At 45.1% G+C, this 22500-nt stretch overlaps 1 protein-coding gene across 5 annotated transcripts in view; it reads right to left on the bottom strand.

Moving 5' to 3' along the window:
- MEIS1 (Meis homeobox 1) overlaps positions 1-22494 on the bottom strand; it is a 109112-nt gene extending 86618 nt beyond the window's left edge. For 2 of the 5 annotated variants that reach the window (XM_042036652.1, XM_042036656.1), the window contains exons 1-6: positions 21891-22494; positions 20075-20301; positions 18386-18527; positions 17814-17864; positions 16967-17017; positions 15384-15530 (exon numbers count right to left, since the gene is read on the bottom strand). In XM_042036652.1, coding sequence (XP_041892586.1) covers positions 15384-15530; positions 16967-17017; positions 17814-17864; positions 18386-18527; positions 20075-20301; positions 21891-21902 — 630 coding nt within the window. In that variant the 5' untranslated portion in view covers positions 21903-22494. Of the gene's footprint in view, positions 1-15383; positions 15531-16966; positions 17018-17813; positions 17865-18385; positions 18528-20074; positions 20302-21613; positions 21841-21890 lie in introns of those variants that run through there. The other 3 variants (XM_042036654.1, XM_042036651.1, XM_042036655.1) reach the window with 3 other exon arrangements.
- Between the last annotated feature and the right edge of the window lie 6 nt (positions 22495-22500).

The following is a 22500-nucleotide window of genomic DNA, read 5'->3' as shown; positions in this document are numbered from 1 at the left end:
CAAGCCCCAGCAAGTCCCAGTGCAACGGCCCCATCAAAAGGAGAAGCACATTTGATGAGGCCTCCAAAGTAGTTATTGACTAGTACTATGGTGAACATCAAGCCTCAATAAACAAAAAAGCTACAGACAAAATTATGTGGTTAATGGCTGAATTAGATATTTTGTACAGTATATAAATATCATTACATACACTTACTATTGTAATCCAAGAACAGCTGGATTAGTTAACATGCCTTAATTAACACAAGTTAACACTAATACAAAATGAGAGAAACTATTGCCTTCTGCTTATATTAAAGAATAAAATGGATTTTTTTCAGCACCAAGCATATGAAAGGGAAAAGGAGAGCTTCTGGCCAAGGAACCAAAGGTTTGACCATAAGTACATAAATAAAAGAAATAGCTTTCTATTACAGGTGATAAAAATTGTACTCAGCATCTTTTGATATATATCTTCTCAAAAGTTTTGTGAGCACAGCCCTCTTGTGGGCTCATTTGTGTTTGTGTAACAACTGGAAATGGGGAACAGCTAATTCCTTTACCTGTTGGACAGCCCTTCACTCCTCTGGGCTACCAGAGAATTGGCTGCAGGTATAATCATTCATCCCCTTGCCCTGGAGGAATGGAGCTGCTGCCAGCAATTTGTCAACATAATTTGGGCTTATTGTTCTTGTTCTGAAGTTTTATCTTATTTTCTTTTTCTAAATGAAATACTTATTCATCAGGAAAAAAGTAATATGCTATGTTTGAAATGTTCTTCTGATTTTCTTAACTCCTACCTTTTAAAAATTCTCACCTGTGTGAGGTTGAGGTTAGTGACCCATCACGTTAGGAAATAGTTGTGCTCAGTACAGGCAAGAACTTGAAGTAAAAAGAGGGGCCTGATTCATTAAGTTATTGCATCCATCTCCCACAAACAGAACCCACCTATTTAACAAGGATTTACTTTTTGCATAGTTTATCCTTCTGGTTGTCAGCCATACTGATGTCCCCAAGCTCACTTGGGCAAAACACTCAATATGGCTGCTCAATACCTTAAGTGTATAATCCATAGGACGGATACTAGAGCTACATGACAGACAGACCTGGTCTTTGCAATCCACAAGTCCTATCCCTCTTCACTTCTGGAGGGCATGGCTAATAAGAATCCTTAGGTAGCCGGCTCCCCATCTAGCGTACAAGAAACCTTTTGACTTTTCTCTTAATTGGGAAGAAAAATACAAATTGGTATAGAGGATTAAAAATATACTTTGACAATACTAAAAATATAATGCCATAGATTTCCTAGATTCTGCACACATATATTGTTTATACAAACAGGGAATTATAGAATAGTTTGGGTTGGAAGGGACGTTAAAGATCATCTAGTTCCAACCCCTTGCCATGGGCAAAGACAGCTTCCACTAGACCAGTTTCCTCAAGTGTGGGATTTTGGGGACCATGAAATTCAGAGTCATGATTAACTCCACTTTCTGAGAGGACCCACTCATGGCTTTGCCACCTAAATATCTCCTAGTGGGACTAACCAAGGCTGATAGCTAGCAATCCCACCTCCCAGCCTACCAAAACCAAGCAGGGACATCATACCCAATACAACCAAAGCCACAGGGATCAAAATAAATTGTACATGTAAAAACTTCAAAATGCTAAAAAATAGATGCTTTTTACTGCCAACAACTCTTGCATAATCTGCTTCATACAACTTTGATTCCAAGGTGAGTTATTTTTAATAGGACAACAACGAAGGCACAAAGATTGGGTTCAGATGGAAAAAATGGTGTTCCAAGTCGAGGGAAATAAGGTCGTTGAAATGACAGGCAGGTGATAACTCCGCCTGCAACTAAGCAGAACAGCGAGGGCGACTTGTGCACAGATGGAAACCTTTGCAGCGTTAAGAGGAGGCAAGGCCTGGCGAACTAAAAAGCAGAAAAAATTCTGCATGGAAGTCTCAGCCCTGACCTGGATTCCCTTCCTAGCCCCAGAAAAGTCATGAGCTTTCTATCTTTAGTTTCCCCTTATTGCAAATGAGGGTAAAACTCTTCTCTAACTCTTCGCAGCTGCATAGGAAAAATAAGATATAAGCTGTCTTTATGCATGCAACGCAGGAAACGAATAGATAAAAGGAATGACAGTGGGTATCAATGTGAATACCAGAGACGATAGAAAACTGGAAATAAACAGGACTTTTGCCACTGATTTTCACAAGGCCAGGATTTTACCTGAAGGGACCAGAGGCACAACTAACACTGCACACTGCCAAAGGTCACCAAAAGAACATCCACCAAACAACACCAGTGCTCTCCATTAGCTCTGCTGTTGTGCCTCAGCGCTGACCCTACCCCGGTGTGTGGTGCACGACACCACCTGCGTACCCACGGAGGCATCTCTAACACAGCACAGCCTTCTGACCCCTCCTTACCCTCAGAGCATGGAGGAGAAGAGACCATGGCAGGGAGAGGAGAGGAAAGGGCCTGACAGTCCTAAACAGGATGAGTGGAAAACGCGAGTGCAAAAGGACAGGGCGATAGTGCTTTCCAAAGGAAAAAGAATAATTAGAAGCAGCAAACATAAACCACAAAAAATAAAGGAGAATGAAATGGAGATCATCAGACTGGGTGGGACATAAAGACAAAGAGGAAGGAGAAAAACCACAGCTCTTCTCTTCCAGAAGGCACCAAAGCCCTGTCAACTCTGCAGGGGCAAGACTTTAAAAAAAACCCATTTGTGCGTGTTTGTGTGCACATAGGGTTGCACATGTTCACAGCTGTGCAGAGCCCCCCCTAGCCTGGGCTGCATTCTGTCAGAAGCACAGCTCCAACACCTTCTGCCTATGCTGAAATCAAACCTGCTGCTCTTGGGCAGTCATCTCCAAAGTCCTCCCAGGGGGGACAGCACGGGCAGATGGACCTTTCTTTGAGAAAGGACTCCAGAGGCACCCAAAAAAACCTCTGGCAATAACAAAAGCAAACAGCTTTTAGACACTTAGACGTCAGGGTTTACTTCTTGCACTGGAGGTTGCTGCACATGGTAGCCTTGATGGACACCTAAACAGCAACAGCCTCAATCACAGTGGGCCTTAAAATTTGACTGACCTTATTCAATTCCTCTTTTTTTTTTTTTTTTTCTTCTTTTTTTAATCTCAGCTGAACAGTAAACACTGCCTGCTCAGCCAGGTTAACTGAGCCAGCTGATGGTGATGCAGGATTTTTGTCTCCCACACAACAAACATTGACTAGTACTTTCTATTTAGAGCAACCCCGCATTGTAAACCTGTCTCCTCCCTTTGATAAGAGACATATCACTAGATAGCGTTAATCCCTGGCCCTTTTCTGACACAAGGAAACACAGCTTTGCAGTCAGGAGATAAAAATCACTGCTCCACATAGATTTCTTTTTTTTTTAAAGTTTAAATATCATGCAGAAACATGCACAAAGTCAGCCCCAAACAACACTGCGACATCCAGAAATCTGGTGTGCAAGTCCTTGAGGTGCATTAGTCCTCCTTGGCTCCTACTAAATTTAATAAGACTGGATAATTTTCCACATCTTTCTAGACCAGGAAAAAGGTCTTCAGAGACAAATAAGAGTTTCCTGTTCAATATTTCATGTAATGATTCCTCCAAAGGTGTAAACAGGAAAAATGTCTCGCCACTTAGCCTGAAAATGAGAGCCTGCCATCCCTTCCCTTTATTGCGTTTATGTCTTAAAAGTCATTTAGAAGGGGATCTGCCAGATGCTCAGGTACAAATGAGACAGCACAGGCTGTCAGATGACTGGCTGAGGTCCCAAAACTGACCTACCCAGACAGACTTGGGCAGGAGGGAGACCTCAACCTCAACTTCTCCCACCCTCTCCCTACTGTCCCACCAGGGTCCCAGGAGGCAGCTTCAGCAGGAGTCAGTGCTGCAGAGAGACATGAACTTCCCACCCTGAATGTCTGGACTCAGACAAACAGCAAAGGTTTACTTACAGCAAAACCTACATCTCTAAGCATTCCCCTTACAGATTTTTAGGGATGGTACCTTTTGGGAAGACAAAAATCAACCCATGGGGGCATCCGCTGCATATTTTTTTGCATTACTTAAATGCAGGCTCTGACTTCCAACATCCCATCGGCCCAACTGGGGCTTCTTGGGGAGAAAAAGCACAAGCACAGCCCTTGCTCTGCAACAGCCATGCTTCATTCCAGCTCAATCACAGGCAAAAACCCTGAGATTGTGTCACAACTATCAAATGGTTTTTTAGCTAACTGACAACAGACGCCATTCGGAGTCAGGGTATTTTGATTACAGCACACTGTTCGCAGGATTCAAGAGCCCACTCGCCTTGCATTGTTGTTCAACACCAAAATTAAATTGCAGTATAATTAGCTTTGCTCCAGCTACACCTTTCTGTCTGGATGGATGTGATACCTGCAAAGCCTGTGTTGGGTATAAAATGTGTTCCTGGTTGTAAAACATTTGCTTAATCTTGAGGGCACCGCCTTGTTTTTTAAGGCCCTCTGCAAGTCACGCACTCCAGTACGTGCTCCCCGTTATCTTCAGAAGGCTTAAAACTGGAATCCCCGTGATTCACATTTTCCAACGCTCATAGCCAAACCCTTCTGCAGAGCGGCTCCTCCACTTTCTACCATTTCACAACAAGCCAAATCTGCAGCGAGGCAGAAGCGGCTGCACAGCTTGGCTTTGCAAACCACATGCCAGCGAGCCAGTGGCCACAAAACACACCGAGCCCCAGCTGCGTGAGCCAGAGGCCGGTGAGCTCCAGGGTGGCTTGCCAGGCTGAGGTGGCCGTGGCTCCCTGATGCCTCCACCCACTCATTGAGGGGTGGCTTGGAAGCACAGCTAGCTGCCAGAGTCACCCAAAAGTGTTGGGCTGAGAGGTCTGTGTGGTCCCACTGCACCTCCCAGGGAGCTTTTGGAGTACCCAATGGCACTTGTAGCAGCATAGGGCTCATGGCATGGCCCCACACAGATCCATGCCTTGGGACAGGCAGACTAGCCACCACCTCACAAATGTTTCCAGTCAACCCCACAGCTCTGCTCCTTCTGCAGAAGTTACCAGCAGCACCGCTACCTACTCCATCCAAAGTTTCAGTTTATTCCCTTCCTCCTTTAAATACTTTTTAGACAAGCTAATTAAGTGGAAAATAGCAGAAGAAGCTAAAACCAAAGCATAAAGCCACCAAAAAGCAATGTTTACCATCAGCCTTCCAATTCAGCATAGTGCTTTCCTGTGACACCAAACAGAAACATTTTGCTTTCTTTGCAACATTTTCTTCAAATTATCCACATAGTGAAATAATTACTTTAACATATCACAGCTTATTCTTAAATATCTTCTATATACACCTTGCTATCACTAGATGACATATAAATTAAGATATCAACCCTACCTGACGACGAGGGAAAAGGAGAAGTAGAATATCTTGGCTCACAAGCACCTAATCGTCTTGCTCCAGAACCTCAGCAGCAGCCCTGGGAAGAGAATCCGCATCTCCCCTCCTGCCTCGTGCTGTCATCAGAGGAGCATTTCCCACCCCTGCCCCTCCAGCATCACTGTATCACCTCTCACCCAAAGGATCTCTCAAACACTTGTCACTGAGGACCAAATGTTGGCTCGACGCACACATGTGCATTTAAGAACAAAATTAATCCTGCCTGCACATACTAGTCATGTGCATACCACCACTCTGGCTTTAAGGAAAATAGTAATGAAAAAGAGATCCCCCACAGGAGTTAGATGAATGTAGCAAGACACAGCTGTACATACCCTGCTTTTTCTACATAGCTGTGCCACAAAACACTGCCACGGGCCTCACAGGCACGGGCAAAGCACAACGATGCTCCCATTATAGGTGGAAGCCACACCAGTAAAACTGTTTGCACAACAGGGAGGAGGGCCAGGAGCCTCCAGGAGTAGCACAGCTGCAAAATCCTCCAGGCAGAGAAGGGTAAAGGAGGGAATGGCTCGAGCATAGTGCCCAAGCTGCCACCAGTGTGCATGAGCATCTCATCCCAAGCATCCGTGCAAACACAAGGACTCTCTTCCCAAGCATCCTGACAAATATCGGGAAACAACAGGAAGCTGCCTGCCACCGACTCGCGCATGTGCTTGAAAGGCTTCTCTCCCCCTCCGGACACCCTCCTGTCACAGTGATGCCCAGCGGTGCCACTCAGCTACGGAGCCCCTGTCCGTGTCAAGTGCTGCCGAAAATGCCTGTGTGCACATGAGCAAAGGGGAGAGCAAAGCTGTGACTTCAAATGATCTTCTGGTGACACAGCTGTACCCATCACCAAAATACAGCAGTGACATTACTCCCCCGTAACACAGTACACAAGAGAAAATTTATAAATCCCAAGCCACTGGGACACTCTCCTCATCAAAAAATTTGGCCAACTCTACCTACGCAAGTTAACTCCACGATGCAGGTGTGAGTGGAGGAGCTCAGGGGCAAAAGTATCTCTGTGACTGCACCCCAAGTAGAAGAAGAGTCCCCTAGAGTGGCTCAAGCCTAAAGCCAAAGTGCCACCTACTGAGTCTACAGTATTTGTGTCCTCCCAAGGTTTCTAGCAAGGGGCTGGCCATGGTTACTAAGCTCACCAGATTAATCCAAATCCAAATATCGGCAAGCAGCCGCTGACCCCCATGTGAGAGCACATGCCTTGGGCTGCTGCTGAGCATCAGCAAGCAGGTGATATCCCAGCTGAGGCCAGGGGCATCCCTGCACAGCCCACCCCAATGCAATAGGTAGCACCAGCCCTGCCAGGGGTCAAGACTTTAATGCCCACAGATCAAACCCAGCTTGCGCTGACAGAGCTGGCCCAGGTTCAGAGAAGGGCAAAATACCCATGAGACAATCAGTTCTAGCATTTCTATTTGCACAGACACTTGTAGCCCTGCACCCTGACGAAGCCACGGGGTTTTTAATCTGCTCTTACTCTCCCTTCTCCCGAGAGCTACGCAGACTTAAATGGAGCTATTTAAAGCCAGTGTTAAAACACCAGCAATGGTCTGACCTCTGGAACAAAACTGGACCAAAACATAAAGGCCAAATGAATGAAAAGAAAATTACAAGGTAAAGTTTGCCTTCCCTGAACATGTGCCAGCTGCAAGTATCTTATATTACATCGATGCAGCTTTCCAAAGTTTAAATACAATAATTTTCTGTATTAAGGGCCCAGTAACCCTAATGGAGGCATAATTAGGCATTGATGCCATGCCCATACGAGAGAAGTTTGAAAAACTTAAATAAACTGTGAATGGCAGGATTAATACCGCAGCTTTGCATTTTGTACAGCTGTTTGAATACAGTACACGGCCTGTGGTGGCATCAGCTGTTGCTTTGCTCTGGGTCAGTATTTCTGAAGTTAAAACAGGCAGTTCTTTTAAGCAAATAAAGAATTATCCCTCTCATTGTTGGCCAGTTTACTTCAGCAAAGGAGGTCTGGATGCATATTTGCTTTATACAAAAAAAAAAAAAAAACAAACAGAAAAACAGAAGAAAAAGAAAAGGCCAAGCTGCAAACGGAAACAACTGACCAAATTCAAAGCCTGGTGATGCTAATAAGAGAATTTTAATTTACTGCAATGGCTCTTCAGGATGAAGAAGTAGGTAATGCAGTTTTGGAGATCATCTGCCCAAGTGGGAATATCATATAGATGCCTGGAGAGTCCTTGAGAAAATAGCTCACCTCACTACTGATTGAAGAGGAAACACAATACTTTGGTGAAATAGAATTCTGTATTTCTAGGAAAGGCTCCAATAGCAAATTGCTTACTAATGCAAGAAGTCTTGTAAATTTTATTATGAATGAAAAGGGCAATGGCAAGCATGTGACATGGCACAGCATATGCACATATGGCCGAGCCAGTAAAAAGTAAATAAATAGGTTACTTATAAGCTCTAGAAGATACCTGAAAATATCTCTAACACAAACTCAGGCTCAGTGAACTCCAAGCAAGAATATAAAACAGCTCCAAAACTAACTGTTATTTTTTTCCACCAGGTAAATTAGCTCTCCTGCAGGCTAGTATTCAATCTTGTCTTTCTTATTGAAAATATCAGCTCAAAAAAAAATAATCTAGATTTCTTCACTGTCTTTAAAAAATGACTTACCAGTGGACAGGGAAGAAACTATGCAGGAAGTGTGTCAGGATCTCACCATCGCAAAATAAAATGCTCAGACTATTGGGAGGAGGACTGATACCAGGAGCAGCCTGAAGCCAAATTCACCTGGGAAACACAATGCCCAAACCACTGACCCCCAGACAGGGTGCAGACAGCTCTCCCCCAGCCTCACAGCCTGGCTGAGCCCTTGTCCCCGCCACCTCGGCCGGATCCTTCCCCAAATCCCTGCCACCTAAAACTTTCCGATTTTTTTCCCAGGCAGCATTAACAACAATATCGCTCTTGAGCTGCAGGAGCAGGAGGAGAGGAGGGTGCGGAGCCCCGGCTGGGGCGATGACGGGCGCCAGCAGTTAAGTGCTGCTGTGGAGATGAAATATGCCTAATGAAAAGCTTACCTAAAGCTCGCGGGGAGCCAGCGCCTGGCCAGCCGAACCTCTCCAGAGCGGCGGGCACGAGGCCGCCAGGACGCTCGGGAAAGACGAATTAACTAAAAGTTAATGTGGATGTTCTCATTCAAAAGAAAAGTGGCCTACTCCAAAGGGGATTAGGCTAAAGTGAACTAAGGCCACTTTACTTCTGAATGAGAGCATCCACACAATAGTGCAATGCACTTTAACTAATGCACTTTAATTTTACACCCAATCAATTTGTCTTACCTCTCCTGAGTGTCCTTGTGTGGACAAACCCAGAGATTCATCGAGTTTTGAGGCCAGGCAGGGAACATTAGATCAACTCATCCCACTCCTCATGTGTTATGGGCCATTGCCTTTCAGAGTTATCCCTTTACTGATCCCCAAAACTCATGGACAAGTTACGTATAACCTCTGACGGGGGCAGGGAGGAAACATTTCTTCAATGGGGCACCTGGCCTGGATTTGAAGATGCTTGCAAAATAAAATCCATTTGCAAAACAAGAAGACACCATGATTTTCATCAGCCCATCCTGTTGCCAACAAAAGAGGCCAAATTTGGGCAAAAATCCATGCTACCTTCTGTATGCCCTGCAAGTTCCCAAGAAAATGGCAGTCTCTGTATTGTAACTCTCAAATTACTTCTGTTTTTTAAATTGCAAACAGACCCTTTGCCTATAGGACAAACTCAGGGGTTTTTTTAAATTCACCTCACCAACATTTAATTTTTCAACATTTCCCCAGAATCTCAAACTCCCTTTTCCAAAATCTGATAACCCCCAGAAACCACTTGCTGCCTGCGCTATTGCTTTTGTACGCACAATGACTCACATAAGCCTGAAATCTCCATGTTGCTCTTCACCTCTTGGATATGTGCTCCCAAAAATAAATGAGCCCACAACGGCAGCAACCAGTGAGGCAACTCAAGGACTTGAGCCCGCAGGGGCGATCGGGTTCCCCCGTTGCCAGCGGCCCTCTCGCTAACAGAGACCAAGCCCCCATCGCTGAAGGACTGAAGCTTTCCAGGGATCTCAGCTAAATTTAAAAAAAGAATCCCGAGGACACTGGCCTGATGGGACTCTGCTCTCACCTATGCTCCAGGTTACATCTCTTTTTTTTGCCTTTTGAAGGTAGTGAAAGCAAAAAGGCAACCACGCTAAGCCGGCCAAAGAAGAGCTGAAGCAACTGCTGACAAGTTGTATTTGAGACACGTTACAGAGTATCGGCGGTGGGTTAGATACGGAGCCATTAATCAAGGGAGGAAATACACTCAGGGAAGTCCAAACACAAAACGTGTGCTCTCTTACAGCTACCCTCTCCAAATATTGCTGCAACTGCAGGAAAAAAAAATATAACCACTAATTATTCCAAATTTGCCATCTAAGTTAAAGCCTGCTCTGAGAAACAGGGCATGTGGAGAGGAAGGTAACACACCAAGGACATGAGGTGACACTGCAGTGCACCCTGGTCTCTCCTTCTCTCACACAACCCTCATCAGGAAACAATTCCAGAAACCTTCAAAAATGCTCCTGACCAGAAACAACTCTCCTCGTTATTTTCTTAAACTTGTTTAGATTACACAAGATAGATCCTAACTGCATGCTCACATGACCAAAAAACCCCAAACGCAGAAATGCAAAACAAAACAAAAGAAAGATTCCGTAATTTAAAGAAGCTGTCCCAGATTTTCACTGCTTTTTAAAGTAGTATTTATCAGCACAACGTACACTTACTCATTTTGATTGAGTGCGATATAATCTGATTTTTTTAAGGTCTAACATTGCCCACGCGGGGCTGCAGTAACCCTTCTGCATGCAGAGCCCATTACCTTTATTGTTACCTGTGGACCAGCAGCCATGGAAGACTCAAACCCTCAGCCATAAAGGTTAAACTTAAGGTAAAACTCATTTTTTCATAACTTTTAAGCCTCCAAGTTGACTCAAAATAACAATCTATGGTCCCTAATGCAGACACAGCAAGCTCTGGCTTACAGGAATGCCGTGGGATACACTTGCAAATGTTTAGGATCAATTCTGAGGTTAACTGGGGTTTAAACTCAGCTCTGTCAGGTCTGATGTTGAAAAGAATTCCCAAAAAATCTGGGATTTAAATTATCCTTTGCAACAAAAGCTAACTTCAGTTTGGAAAACTTTACATGGAAAGTAGGCCTGAGCATGCAACTTAAGGAAGGCAGCAAATCTTACACCCAGCCGTAAGGATAGCTGCTTTTGGGCTCTTGAGTGATTAAAAAACAAAAAAGAACCCCAAAGATTCATGAATTGAAATCATAAACTAAAGAAAATATATTCAAATATATTCAATCTTATGTTTATTCAACAATGTATATACTCAAAGAAAAGGAGAGCAAAGAAAATCTTATTTTGCTAATACAATTTCAGCCACAGTGTATCAGAGAAAACACATCCAGAACAGAAATTAACGTATCCTACCTTCACATTAAATAGCCTGACAAACTGGGGCATGGTAACAGCTTCTAAATATCACAGCAAAAATAATAAAAATTACTCGAAAACAAGCAAAAAAAGGATCCACTGGCTCAAAGTGAACAAGTCAGAGGAAGAAAATTAAATTTTGAGTCTTTTAAACATTATTTTATTGGTCCTCCTCAGAGTCCTACTCCACTGTAACTCTTTTATTATGCAGAAATGAATTCTACCTTGCACCCTCTGCACCGCATATATTATTTTGATGCCTGTTCCTCCAATATGGGAGCACATATCCTAAAGGCAGCAATATTCTTAGCTCTCCTCTTTAAAACCATACATGGTTTGAAAGTACCTGTGAAGAAGTCCCGAAGTAAAATAGTATTTCTCAGTAATTTTTTCCCTAAGGCATTATTTTTGTATTGGCTACAAGGTATAGCTAATATATTTGAGAATTTGGGAAAGTTAAGTCTAGTCGTAACTGGTCAATGCCCTGAACAACTCTACCACCTTCAGCTATGCTTTATATTGGATTCCAGTTTATGGTTCTTTCTTTGTAAAGAATGTATTTTAAGTAATTTTTCCATTAAAAAAAAAAGCTGCTGTCTATCCGCATTTTTGTTAGAGCAATTCTGCAATTGCACACATTAAAATAAAATCTATTGCAACATAAATAGAGGTGTTGCTTTATTATATACATGTGTATATATGTGATATATTATCACCCAAGAAGGGCCATCTAAAACGCCACAGTTGCTAACATTTAAGACTGCAACAAAAATGACTGAGACTCTAGTATCGGTTTACTATCCTTCAACAATTTCCCTGACAGTAGAGTCAAATAATGTTGAATTATGGACCTTCTTGGAGGAAGTCTTATTTCATGTTCATTTTTTGATCATTTCCCTCATAGTTCCTATAGGAATTTGGCTCTTTGCCGATTTGCCTTTAAAAGTTTCTACATCTGTAATTGGCTTGTGCATTATTAAATTGTGATTTTTGTCAAGCAATGCTACTGTGGATGGGCCCAACAAGTTTCTTTTCAGTAAGAAAAATACTGTTTTGTCCCTATAAAATCTACCTTACCCAGCTAATACACTTTATTTGGATGTGGTGGGTACTTTGTACCATGTTTTCCTTAAAGGACTTTCTAAAGGCTTTCTGTAGACACACTCTTTTAGGAGAATTTTACACTTTGGACTAGAGCACCTGGGAGCCAAGGTGATGTGGCTTCAAGAAAACAGCCCCACGGTAACAGTTCAGGATTACCTACAAAACTGAATTTCTGCTGTCCAACTACAGGCAGTCTTTGGGCTTTTTTTTTTTTTATTAGAGGGAGTTTTCCCAGACACATCACACAACAGCTGTGTTCTAAATCTTCCCGGGCTCTGACAAACATTTGAAAATTTAAACATGCAAATGTTTGAAAAGCTAATGATTAAAAAAGGTTTATTTTGAAACTTTTGAGGATGGCTGCAATTCTTCAGCCAGGTTTTTTAAAGTCCCGGGGTCTGGATGATTTTGAGTTCAACTATCCCCAGCAAAAAGCCCGAAGTCCTGCCTTGTACTTGTGGAGCCGTGACAGTAAACACCAACTCTGCAGGTCTCACCCTGGCAGGCAGCGGGGTCGAGCCCATGGGAGAAGGATGCTATTTTAGTGACCTAGTGCCACTGAGCTGGTTAAATCACTGAACAATGGTTAGTGTTATAGGGCTTTACTTTGCAAAATCTAGCATTAGTGTCATTGCTTTCTATTAACCGGGGGGACTTAAAGGCACTGGCTTTGAGGGGCCTACAGGGAAAGAATAAATAAGGGGAAACCAGTAAGTTAAAAGAAAAAAACACCCTGTTAACTGTAACCTTTACTACCACAATATAAGAAAATGTAATTAAATCCATAATAAAAGCTTTTAAATACTTACTCTTTTACTACTCTCCCAACAGAGCCGTGGGCAGGCGAGGGCCCCATGCCCGGGGCCAGCCCCTCGCTCCCACCGCCCGGCCCTGCGCGCCCGCGCATCCCAGGGCCGCGCAGCCATAAACGCGCCCTGCGCAATCACATCCTAATTAGCCGCCCCGGCGACCAGCACTCAACACCTTATTATTGAACCATTAGGGCCCCGATACTGCCGGCCGCGCCGGGGCCGGGCTTGGCACCGGAGTTTACCGGAGGGCTCGGGAGACTGCGCATCCCCCGGTAAACCCCGCCGCGCAACCCCCGCGCCGCCCGCCCGGCCTCCGTGGGTTTGATCCGCCGCCTCATCGCCCGGGGCGGAGGGGGGTGGAAAAAGCGCATTTTTGCACCTTTTCCCTTCAACGGGGAAAGCAAAGCCCCGCTCCCCGCGCAGTTCCGCGGGCGCGGACGGGGAGGTGCGGGGCTGCGCGCCCCGCTGCCCGGAGAGGAGCCGGAGCGCCCCGGGGCGCGGCTGGCGCAGCGCTCGCACAAGCCGGGAGTGCCGGGGCCGAGCCCCGCGGCCCAGCGCGGCCGGCCCGCGCAGCGGGAGAGGGGACGGCGTCGGGCGCGCAATGTCCGCGCTCCGGGCGACAAAAAGGGGGGCGCGGGGTGGTGGAGAAACACACCGACCCCCGACAACCCCAAAACTGTAGCTTCATTTCTTTAGCTTTCACTTTAATAAAATAATGATTCGTTGGGAAAATGGGGTATAAATCTTCATTTTGGAGGCAATTAAAGTGTTGATTTCATTCGTGCCCCTGAGCGATTCTTGTAATTTGCTCAAATAGCTTTATGTACCCAGCACTCCAGAGCTTTTAGAAACCCATTTTCTAGTTAGACTTGTTGGATTACAATTTTTATTCAACAGCAGCGAGCCGAGCTTCCCTCAGCTAGACCCTGACTGGAGGGTTCCCCTTGCTCTAAGGCGCTGCACGGGGCCAGAGGCTCCCCAGAGCATCCTCACCAGCCCCAGGTATCTCCCTGCCGCACCACCCTCCACCCACTCTGCCGAGCTTTTCCCCTTCACAGCAAAATTGGGTGGGAAAAAAAAATCCCTTCAAAACAGCCTACCTATGGGCACATAAACCCCTTTTTAAAAGTTCGTGCCTTCCTTCAAGCCTGCCCCCCCCGTCACGACACTACCCGATAGCCTTTGGCAGAGAGGAGAAAATATTTCAGATACTGCCCACACTGCAATGCAATGCACCTTCATGTTGGTGATCTATAAAATAACTCCCAGCTGACAGTGCCAGTGATAACAGCAAAGCAGCTGAGGAAACTCCTGTCTGCTTGGCTGCGCCTTGCTTGAACAAAAGGAAACCTCCAGAGTCAGGAGCAGATCACTCCTAACACTGTATTTACGTAGCTGATCATAAAGAAGAAATAACTTGGGGGGTTTAACCAGGGATTGTGTGTGTGCTTGAGGTCCCCTCTCTCACAGGCAAAGCGCTGCTACCCCTCGGTTCAGAGCAAACAAACGGACCGCGAAAACCCCACCGTTTCACCCAACTCGAATAAAAGCCAAATCTCAGTCACTACCATCATCCAGGAGCTTAATTTAGATCTGGGCACCTCCTGCATTAGCCCCAAACGCTCCCATGAAAAAGGCAAGGATCCCAGTCTGCGCCCAGCAGAAGGAGGAGGGAAGGGAGAGGGGACAGCCAGCTCTCCCCACTCAGCTCACCCGCATTTCCCACCCGACTGCAGCCGACATTAAAGGTCTGAACCATCCCAAACAAAACGTGGACAACCGTCACAGCCTTGCGAGGCTTTGCTGGCTTGGCTTTGGCTTTGACTATATTTATTTTTTAAAGAGAGGGCTTGAAAACTTGAAAGATCAAGGAAAAGAATTTAAAACCTGAATCCCATTTTATTTTCTCCCTTTTTTTTTTCTATTAAGTAAAATAAAATGGGCGCGTTTGCAGCAGGCAGGCGTGCACAAAGCAATGTTCACTCAAGTCTAAAAGCGTTCGGCCAAGGAAAACTGACAAGACGGACTAATGAACCGTAGAGACGGGAAGAAAATAGCCAGTATTTGCTAGATTTCAAACCCTCTCTGTCTTCTCCGGACCACCTATCTTGGATTTTATTATTGTTTTGGTCAACGACTCCAGCCCTTCCTTCCCTAAGCTACCAAGAAGCCAGTGATTTCACAGATACCACTTCTATTATTGGAAAGGGTAAATAAAATAAAGACAAAAATTAAAAGCGACAAGAAACAGGTCGAGTTTGCAGGCGATGCTTTTACAAGCTCATCTCGCCAGGTCGAATCCGGGAGCAAGCCTTAATGAAGCAATAATAGCCACATTATTCAAAAATTTTCATTTCGATGGAAATTTATCTAAAAGGGACTTAATCATATGCAAATAATAAAAGGAGGCGTAGTGACCCAGCAAGCGATCTGCATACAAATTTTAGCGTGTGCGATGTTGGCGAGATCATACCTGATCCGTTAGATTTGCTGATCTTGTTATGTCTTCACTGTCCGATTTTGATCCGCCCTCTCTATCGTCTATGACCAAATCGATAGGCATTTTTCCTTTCAAACAGCTAATATACCGGTGGCAGAAATTGTCACATAATTCGTGTACCTACATTATGACAGAGGTTAAAAAAAAAAAAGAAAAAAGAAAAAAAGAAAAAAGAAAAAAGAAAAAAGAGAGGGGGGAAAAAGGAAGAAAATATAATCAGGAATACATAAGTAAAATTGACAAGTGCAACCAGTCTCCCCCCTTTGCCCCTGTGACATCAAAAGTCCTAAATAGGGGAAACACTCTGCAATTATCCCCCTGAGACCCCTAGACGCATCCAGAATTAGGAATAACTTTCTTTTCTTGCAAAATAGAGATATCCCAGAAAATTGACAGTGACAAGATGATTCACAGGCTACAACATATTCAACACCCGTGTTAAATTCATCTGCTCCCGGAGCTGTGGCCATTAGAGAGGTGACCTGCATGGGTGACATTTAAGGTAAACTATTTAATTTCATCCAGTTATTCCATCATAAACCCTTTCCAAAGGGGTATGAGGACAGAAAAAAGGATTTAAAAAAAAAATCCCAATGCACTGGGCTGAAATACATTATAGGCATCCATGCCCTGAAATCCCCAGTTGCTCTGATAAGACTTGTACCTGAGCAGCCTTTATTAATGGACAGATTTTAACACATTTCGGTAGAGCGAGAACAACCTGACAGTTATGGTTAGATAAAGTGACTGAGGCTCACGAGAAACTTTTCAACTATTTAAAAACCTCTCAAAAAGTTTATTTTTAGGAGAAAGGGAATTCTCTTCTAGGCCAGCTATCAATGACACGTAAAAAATCCTCAGGAAACCCAGAGCGCACTTCCAATTTAACATGAGCTCGGATGACACCGCCTGCTTAGAAATTAGCATTCTCCCTCCTAAGATTTCTAAAATAGACAACAAAAAAATCCTGAGTTTAGGCTGCAATCTCTTTCTTCTGCTCAGAGGTGTACAGTATTCCCAGGAACAAGAGACAGACAGAACTATCAACTCTGCTTTGTCTCTGCAAAATGTTACAGGACAATCCGCGCCCTGAGCCTGACCTGCAGATGGCTCTTAAAAAAAAAAAAAAAAAAAATTCCCCCTTCTAACTAACTGCAACCAAAGTCTCTTCCTCACCAACACCAAGGAAAAACAATATCTATTTTTTTTTTTATCACAATTTCAGGGGCTTGACTGAACTACCATTTCGAGTCTCATCTGCGGCACCACAGAACTGCAACTATTTATACAAAGCCAGCAAAGTATTACAATGAACACAAGGCCTGGGCGTTCGAGAGCTCGGTTTTAGAGGCTGAAATTGTAATTAAACTGCGAAGAGAAATGGACGCCAAGATTGGTCTTGACACTAATTACCAGAAAGAAAGACATTTATGCAAATTTACCAGAAGCCTGAACTTCAGCAGTACTGAAACGGAGGAGGAAGAAAGGCGGGGGGGGGGGGGTAGAGAGAGAGGGAGAGAGAGGGGGAGAGAGAGAGAGAGAGAGACAAAAATTACCTTCTCTAATTCCAACAGATGAAACCTTAATACTTGTATGGCTTGAATCATCTGCAATGACACAAACAACATGAGCATTAATCTCATTCCTGGATTTGGGGATATTTCCCACAGCCACCCCGGCCGCACTTTGTAGCTTGACTTTTCTCTAGTAGTAAATAAAAAGTTGTTTTGATTTATGGCAATAACACTAAAACTTAATAGTGGTGGCTTTGTGCGCTGTTTAACGAGAAGCGATCTAGAGTTAACAAAAAAAATCCCTATTGCAACGAAGCAACTGAATTATACGGATCATAAACATTTCTTAAAAAAAAAACAACCCTCTAAACACCATCACTGGCTCCTCGCTTTGTGAAAGCAGGAGCAGGACTCCTACAGCGGAGGCAAAATATTTATCCTTAACGGGGGAAGGAAAGAAAGAGAAAAACGACCTCATTTTCAGTGAATTTGCCACTGGTGCATCTCCAGCCATTGTAATCCTCTGTGTTTCCCATCGAGCTGCTTAAAAGGTGCGTGGAGGGGCTGGTTACAGCGGGGATAAATCCACGCTCCTCTTGGGCAGGCGAGCTCACCATCAAGCCTGCCAGCTCCTCTTTGGATGGGGTTTTCCTTTATGTATATCCTTATGGGATTTTTTACTTCCAAGCAATTACCACACCATATTTACTTGTAAATATAAAAATCATCATCGTAACAATTATAATTCTAAAAAATCCACGTGAGAAATTTTCAATTTAGCACCACCAAACCACCTCTCCAGATGACACAGAAGTTTAAAAAAAATAATAAATAAATGGGAAGGGAAGGGAGGGTGGGGGTGGGGAGAGGAAGAAGTGTTAACTCTTACCAAGTTATCCAGTTCAGGATTAGAGGAAAAGAGGGGTTTCTCTGCTCGGATCTAAATGTAAGAAAGGGAAGGAAAGGGGGAAAAAATAATAATAAAAATGATTTGAAATATGGAAGCAGAAAAAGCAGACGCTATTATTTCTTGCTTCATTACACTGTCGGGTCCATTATGTAACCTTCCGTGCAAAGCCCTGACTGCTGGATTTAGTACATCAGCCAAACACTTGAGCAAGTGAATCAAATACACTGAAAAATACCTATGGAGCTTCCCCGGCAGAGCCCGTCCTGGCTCCCGGAGCCGCGCAGCGAAACTCCCGGCCGGGCACAGACCGCTCCACTTTATCCATTTTTTAAGGGGGGTAGTAAATGCCGAGATTTCCTGATTTTTTTCCGTGTTTTGTTTTGGTTGGGGTTTTGGGGATTTTTTTTGTTTTGGTTTTTTTTGCCTCTTTCAGTAAGAGACGGGGGAGGGGGAAACGTGCATCTTTATCTCAACAGAGACTTGTTTTTCTCGATACGATTTTTTTTCCCTCTTTTTTTTTCTTCTACTGTTTTCAACCCGGTTTTGCTGACCTGTTTGGCGAACACTGCTATGTCTTCATTGAAAGACTCAGAGGAGCAAACATCGCCTCCCGCTACCCCGGGCTCCCTGGGTGTGCATGTAGCTAATTCACATTTCTCAAAAATCAGTGCTAAAAGAGGGAACAGGGGGTGTCTGAAAGAAAATACAATAGTCACACACACAGAGGGGGGGAAAATATCATAACGAAACAAAAAAAAACCAAACACAACAATAGTTAGTCCCACAGCAGCGTGCATAGGGAAGGGGGTACCCACAGAGGGGGCTCCGGCACCACCCGCCGCCTCCCGCAGCGTCCCGGCCCCTTCCCACAGCCGGCCGGCAGCCCGGCATCTCCCTGGCCTTTCGGCACTGTCTGGCCGCAGATATTGTTAATACAACCTTAGGACAAGCCAAGAATAAAACCCAACCCGGTTCCAGCAGCCATTTTGAATTAACTTTCCTTGTCTTTAGGAAAAAAAAATGAAAAAATTAAAATCCCTGGACAGACACTTCTGCCTCTCATGCTTTTAATTCCCGTTTTCTGCTGGAGGACTTGCTGGGAGTGAAAGGGGAAAAAAACAAACCCAAACCAACAGAAAAACAGAAAAAGAAACAATCCCCATCCAAATGGAAAAAAGAAAAAAAAAAAAGAAAAAGCCCTTAAACCCACTCAACACAGCTCCGACCCACTGGCAGGCACTGGCCAAGCCGGGCTGCCTCCCTACGGCCTGCCCGGCCCTCCACCCCCCGGGGTTCCGCAGCCGCCGACCCGCGGGGGGAACCAGGTGCTCCTGGGCACTCCCAGCTTGGAAAGCCTCCCTGGGAGAAAGGCAGCGTGTGCATCTGGTTCCTTCGCCCGTTTAATAATTTAAATAAATAAATAAGCGTGGGCGCACACGCACGTATATATATGTATATTTATAACAGGGAGTTCTTTTTTTTTTTTTCCCTCCCAGGGCTTGATACTCTTTTTTTCCCTTCTGGGTACCGTACAGCACCGAGTTTTAACCAACCCTTCAGATTTCTGACAAACCGATAAAGAAACCGAACTCCATGAATTTTGTTTTCCTCCCCCTTCTCCTCACTGTCCCGAGAGTGATTTTTAAAGGCTCTTAAACTTCCCTTCAAACTCCAGCTGGGCAGATACATTTTAAAAGCATCTGCGCTCAATGTAACCCCGTCAGCTCCCATCGCAATGGCCTAGAAACTGCTTTACAAGTTGCCACACTGAGAAACATTCAATGCTGTCAGATAAAAGGTTTTTAAAAATAAGAAAATTTAAAAATTTAAAGACTTGAAAGAAGCAGCTCTTGAGTTCTCTCCTTCATAGCACAAGGAAAGACGAACAAGGTGGAAAGTTGGGCAAAGCTCTCCAAACTCGCCCTGCTCCAAAACTCCCTGCAGAGATTTACCACCCGGGGCAGGCTGTGCCCTGGGAATATTATTCTCCTCTTCCTCCCGCGGTGATGCCTGCCACCCCTCCAGCAAGCTCCTTTTTACCCGAGCCCACGCGGCTCCCCGTGCCAGGGGTACCCCAACCCTCTCCCCCCCCCGCCTCCTAAAACAGTAACGACACAGAATTAAGAACGCGGCCCTTTTCCGCGCAGCGCTCCCCATCCCGCCCTTCCCCTCCCCGCGCAGCCCACACTGCCCCCCGCTCCATCCCGCGCAGGTTGCCCGGAGCCCTGCGCGGCACCTACCCGTAGATGGCATCTTTATCTCTCTTGAGGGCGTCGTTGACGGAGGCGCCCATGGCGGGGGGCATGGCGTTGGCGTGGGCGGCGTGCGGGTACTGGTGCGAGTGGAGCGGCGGCCCGTGGTTCAGGTGGTGGACGGGCTGCATGGGGCGGGCGCCGTGGGGGTCCCCGTACATGGTGGTGGGGATGCCCACCCCCTCCATGCCGCCGTAGTGGGGCAGCTCGTCGTACTGCGGGGCAGAGAGAGCAGAGAGGCGTCAGGGGGAGGCGGGGGCAGCGCCCCCGGCAGCAGCTCCGCTCCCCTGTCCCCCCCCCGGGGACGCGCCGCGATCCCCCCAGAGCGCGCCCGGGTTCCGCGGCGCCGGCCCTGGGGAGGGAAAGCCGCCCCGGGCCGGGAGCAGAGGGGCTGGGCTGCTGCGGCCCGAAGCCCTCCGAGTCTGGGGCGGAGGAGAAATAACAACAACAACAACAATAATAAAATAAATAAAAGTGAAAAAACCCCAATCCCCATCCCCAAAGTTCCCAGCCCCCCCACCCCACCCCCCCCCCCCAATCCCGTGAAGGGAAGCGGTTCCCTGAGTCCAAATTTCCCTCCGCTTAACTTTTTCCCGCTGATAAGAAGTCAGGTACCTCACCCAGCGAGGATGCAAAAACTTCAGCAGCGGTAAAAAAAAAAAACCAGAACAAAACCAAAAACCAGAAGAAGCGATTTGCGGATTTCCAGCAATTCCACGCGAACGCAACTTTTAAAGCCGAAAAGCTGGAAACGTTCGCCCGGGCTCTCGGGATTTTGGGAATGCCTCTTTTTTTTTCTCTTTCTTTTTTTTTTTTTAAGGGTTTTCTTTGTTAAAGATTAAGGAGCGAAAGCTACCGCGGTTCCCAGGCAGCGGGGGAAACGGCCACTTTTCATCTATTAAAAGCGAAGGTGTGAATAAACACTTTTAAAGATCCCTGACACTTGCTTGGACCGAAAGAGTAAAAGGCAAGTTGTCAGCAGAGGAACTTTCTTTCCCAACCAGCTCTCGGACGGCGGCAGGCAAATTAGGCAACAAAACGTCTTTTCAGGGCTTTTCTCCTTCCCCAAATCCCTGTTCACCCGGCTACAGCTGATTTATTTTTTTTCTCAAAACTTCAATTTAGGATGTAGTTAGAAGGAAAAAAAAAAAAAAAGAGATCGCAATCAAAATAGAAACAACAATACAAATAGCAGTGAATGCTGCTACCCTCCAATTCAAATTAAAGTCACTTTCTTTCTAAAGGAGTGGGGGGGGTTGCCCACTGCACTGCACCTTTTGGGACAGAATATATATAAAAAAAAGGGGTGAGAAAAAAAGGAGGTAAAAGAAGAAAAAAAAAGTTGTGCTTACTCCCAACCAGAACTTATCTTCTGAAAGTGAAGCGGTATATCATCACTAACACAGCAAAATGCTCAGAGACATGCACACATTCAAATATTTCAAGCACTGGTGATTTTAAAAAAGACATTGGTAGGACTAGAGCTACAAAACCAACAAATACAGAGGCTCGGACATATTCACTTACATGCCTGCATGTCATTAATGTATAGAAAGCTTGCCTCTTCCCTGAGAGCTCCGGGATGGGGAGTAAAAGAATCAAGAAAATAGCAATATACACAGGTTTTAAGCCTGCAAGTACAACTGATAAATCGTTCCGCTACAGGACACCGCTTTGTGCCCCTACTCCAAAAAGGAGAAAAAAAAAAAGAAAAAAAAAAAGAAACTTTTTTCGCAGCGTCTCTGTCAGCCACGTTTCAATATTATTTCACATTTGAAATCCATTTTTTTTTAATCATACGTACCCTTTGCGCCATCGGCCTGCTTGCTCCCTTCCTACTTCAACTTCTAATATATCCTCTTTAAGGCCAGTGTGAAAAGAAAGAAACGCGAAGTTCCCCCCCCCTCACCCCCCAAAAAAAGGCAAAAATCCCTTAGCGTCTCCAGCAATGGAAGCAATCGAGTAAAATCTTCGGCTTGCTGGATCTCAGCGAAGCGATACGGTAACTCAGCATTAAAAAAGGAGAAAAAAAAATTAGAAGAAAAAAAATCAGCTCTCCCTCCTTCCTTCCTTCTTTTTTCTTTCTTTCTTCCCTCTCTCCCTGTCTCTCTCTCTTACTCTCCCCCTCTCGTTTCCAAGACAGCAGCGGGGCGAAAGCAAATATCCTTTCCCCAAATCAGTTTTTTTTTCTCTTTTTTTTTTTTTTTTTTTTTAAAGTGCCCCTCAAACCCAACTACCAAGTCTCATGGCTTTTTGCCACTCCGGCTGTCAATCACAGGCGAGGTTGTCAAGGTGGTGAATGACTGATGATGATCCGCTGCGTGTGCTCCCACCGCGCAGGACACCGCGAATGTTAATTTTCGAGTGCGCTCACCCAAAAAAAAAAAAAAAAAAAAAAAAAAAAAAAAAAAAAA

Source organism: Corvus kubaryi, unplaced genomic scaffold (genome assembly GCF_017639235.1).
Source record: "Corvus kubaryi isolate FWS band 111438036 unplaced genomic scaffold, C.kubaryi_AGA036_p1.0 37386, whole genome shotgun sequence".
NCBI lineage: Eukaryota > Metazoa > Chordata > Aves > Passeriformes > Corvidae > Corvus > Corvus kubaryi.
The sequence above is the reverse complement of the archived record's forward strand: the minus strand, read 5'-3'. Positions and strand labels throughout refer to the sequence as shown.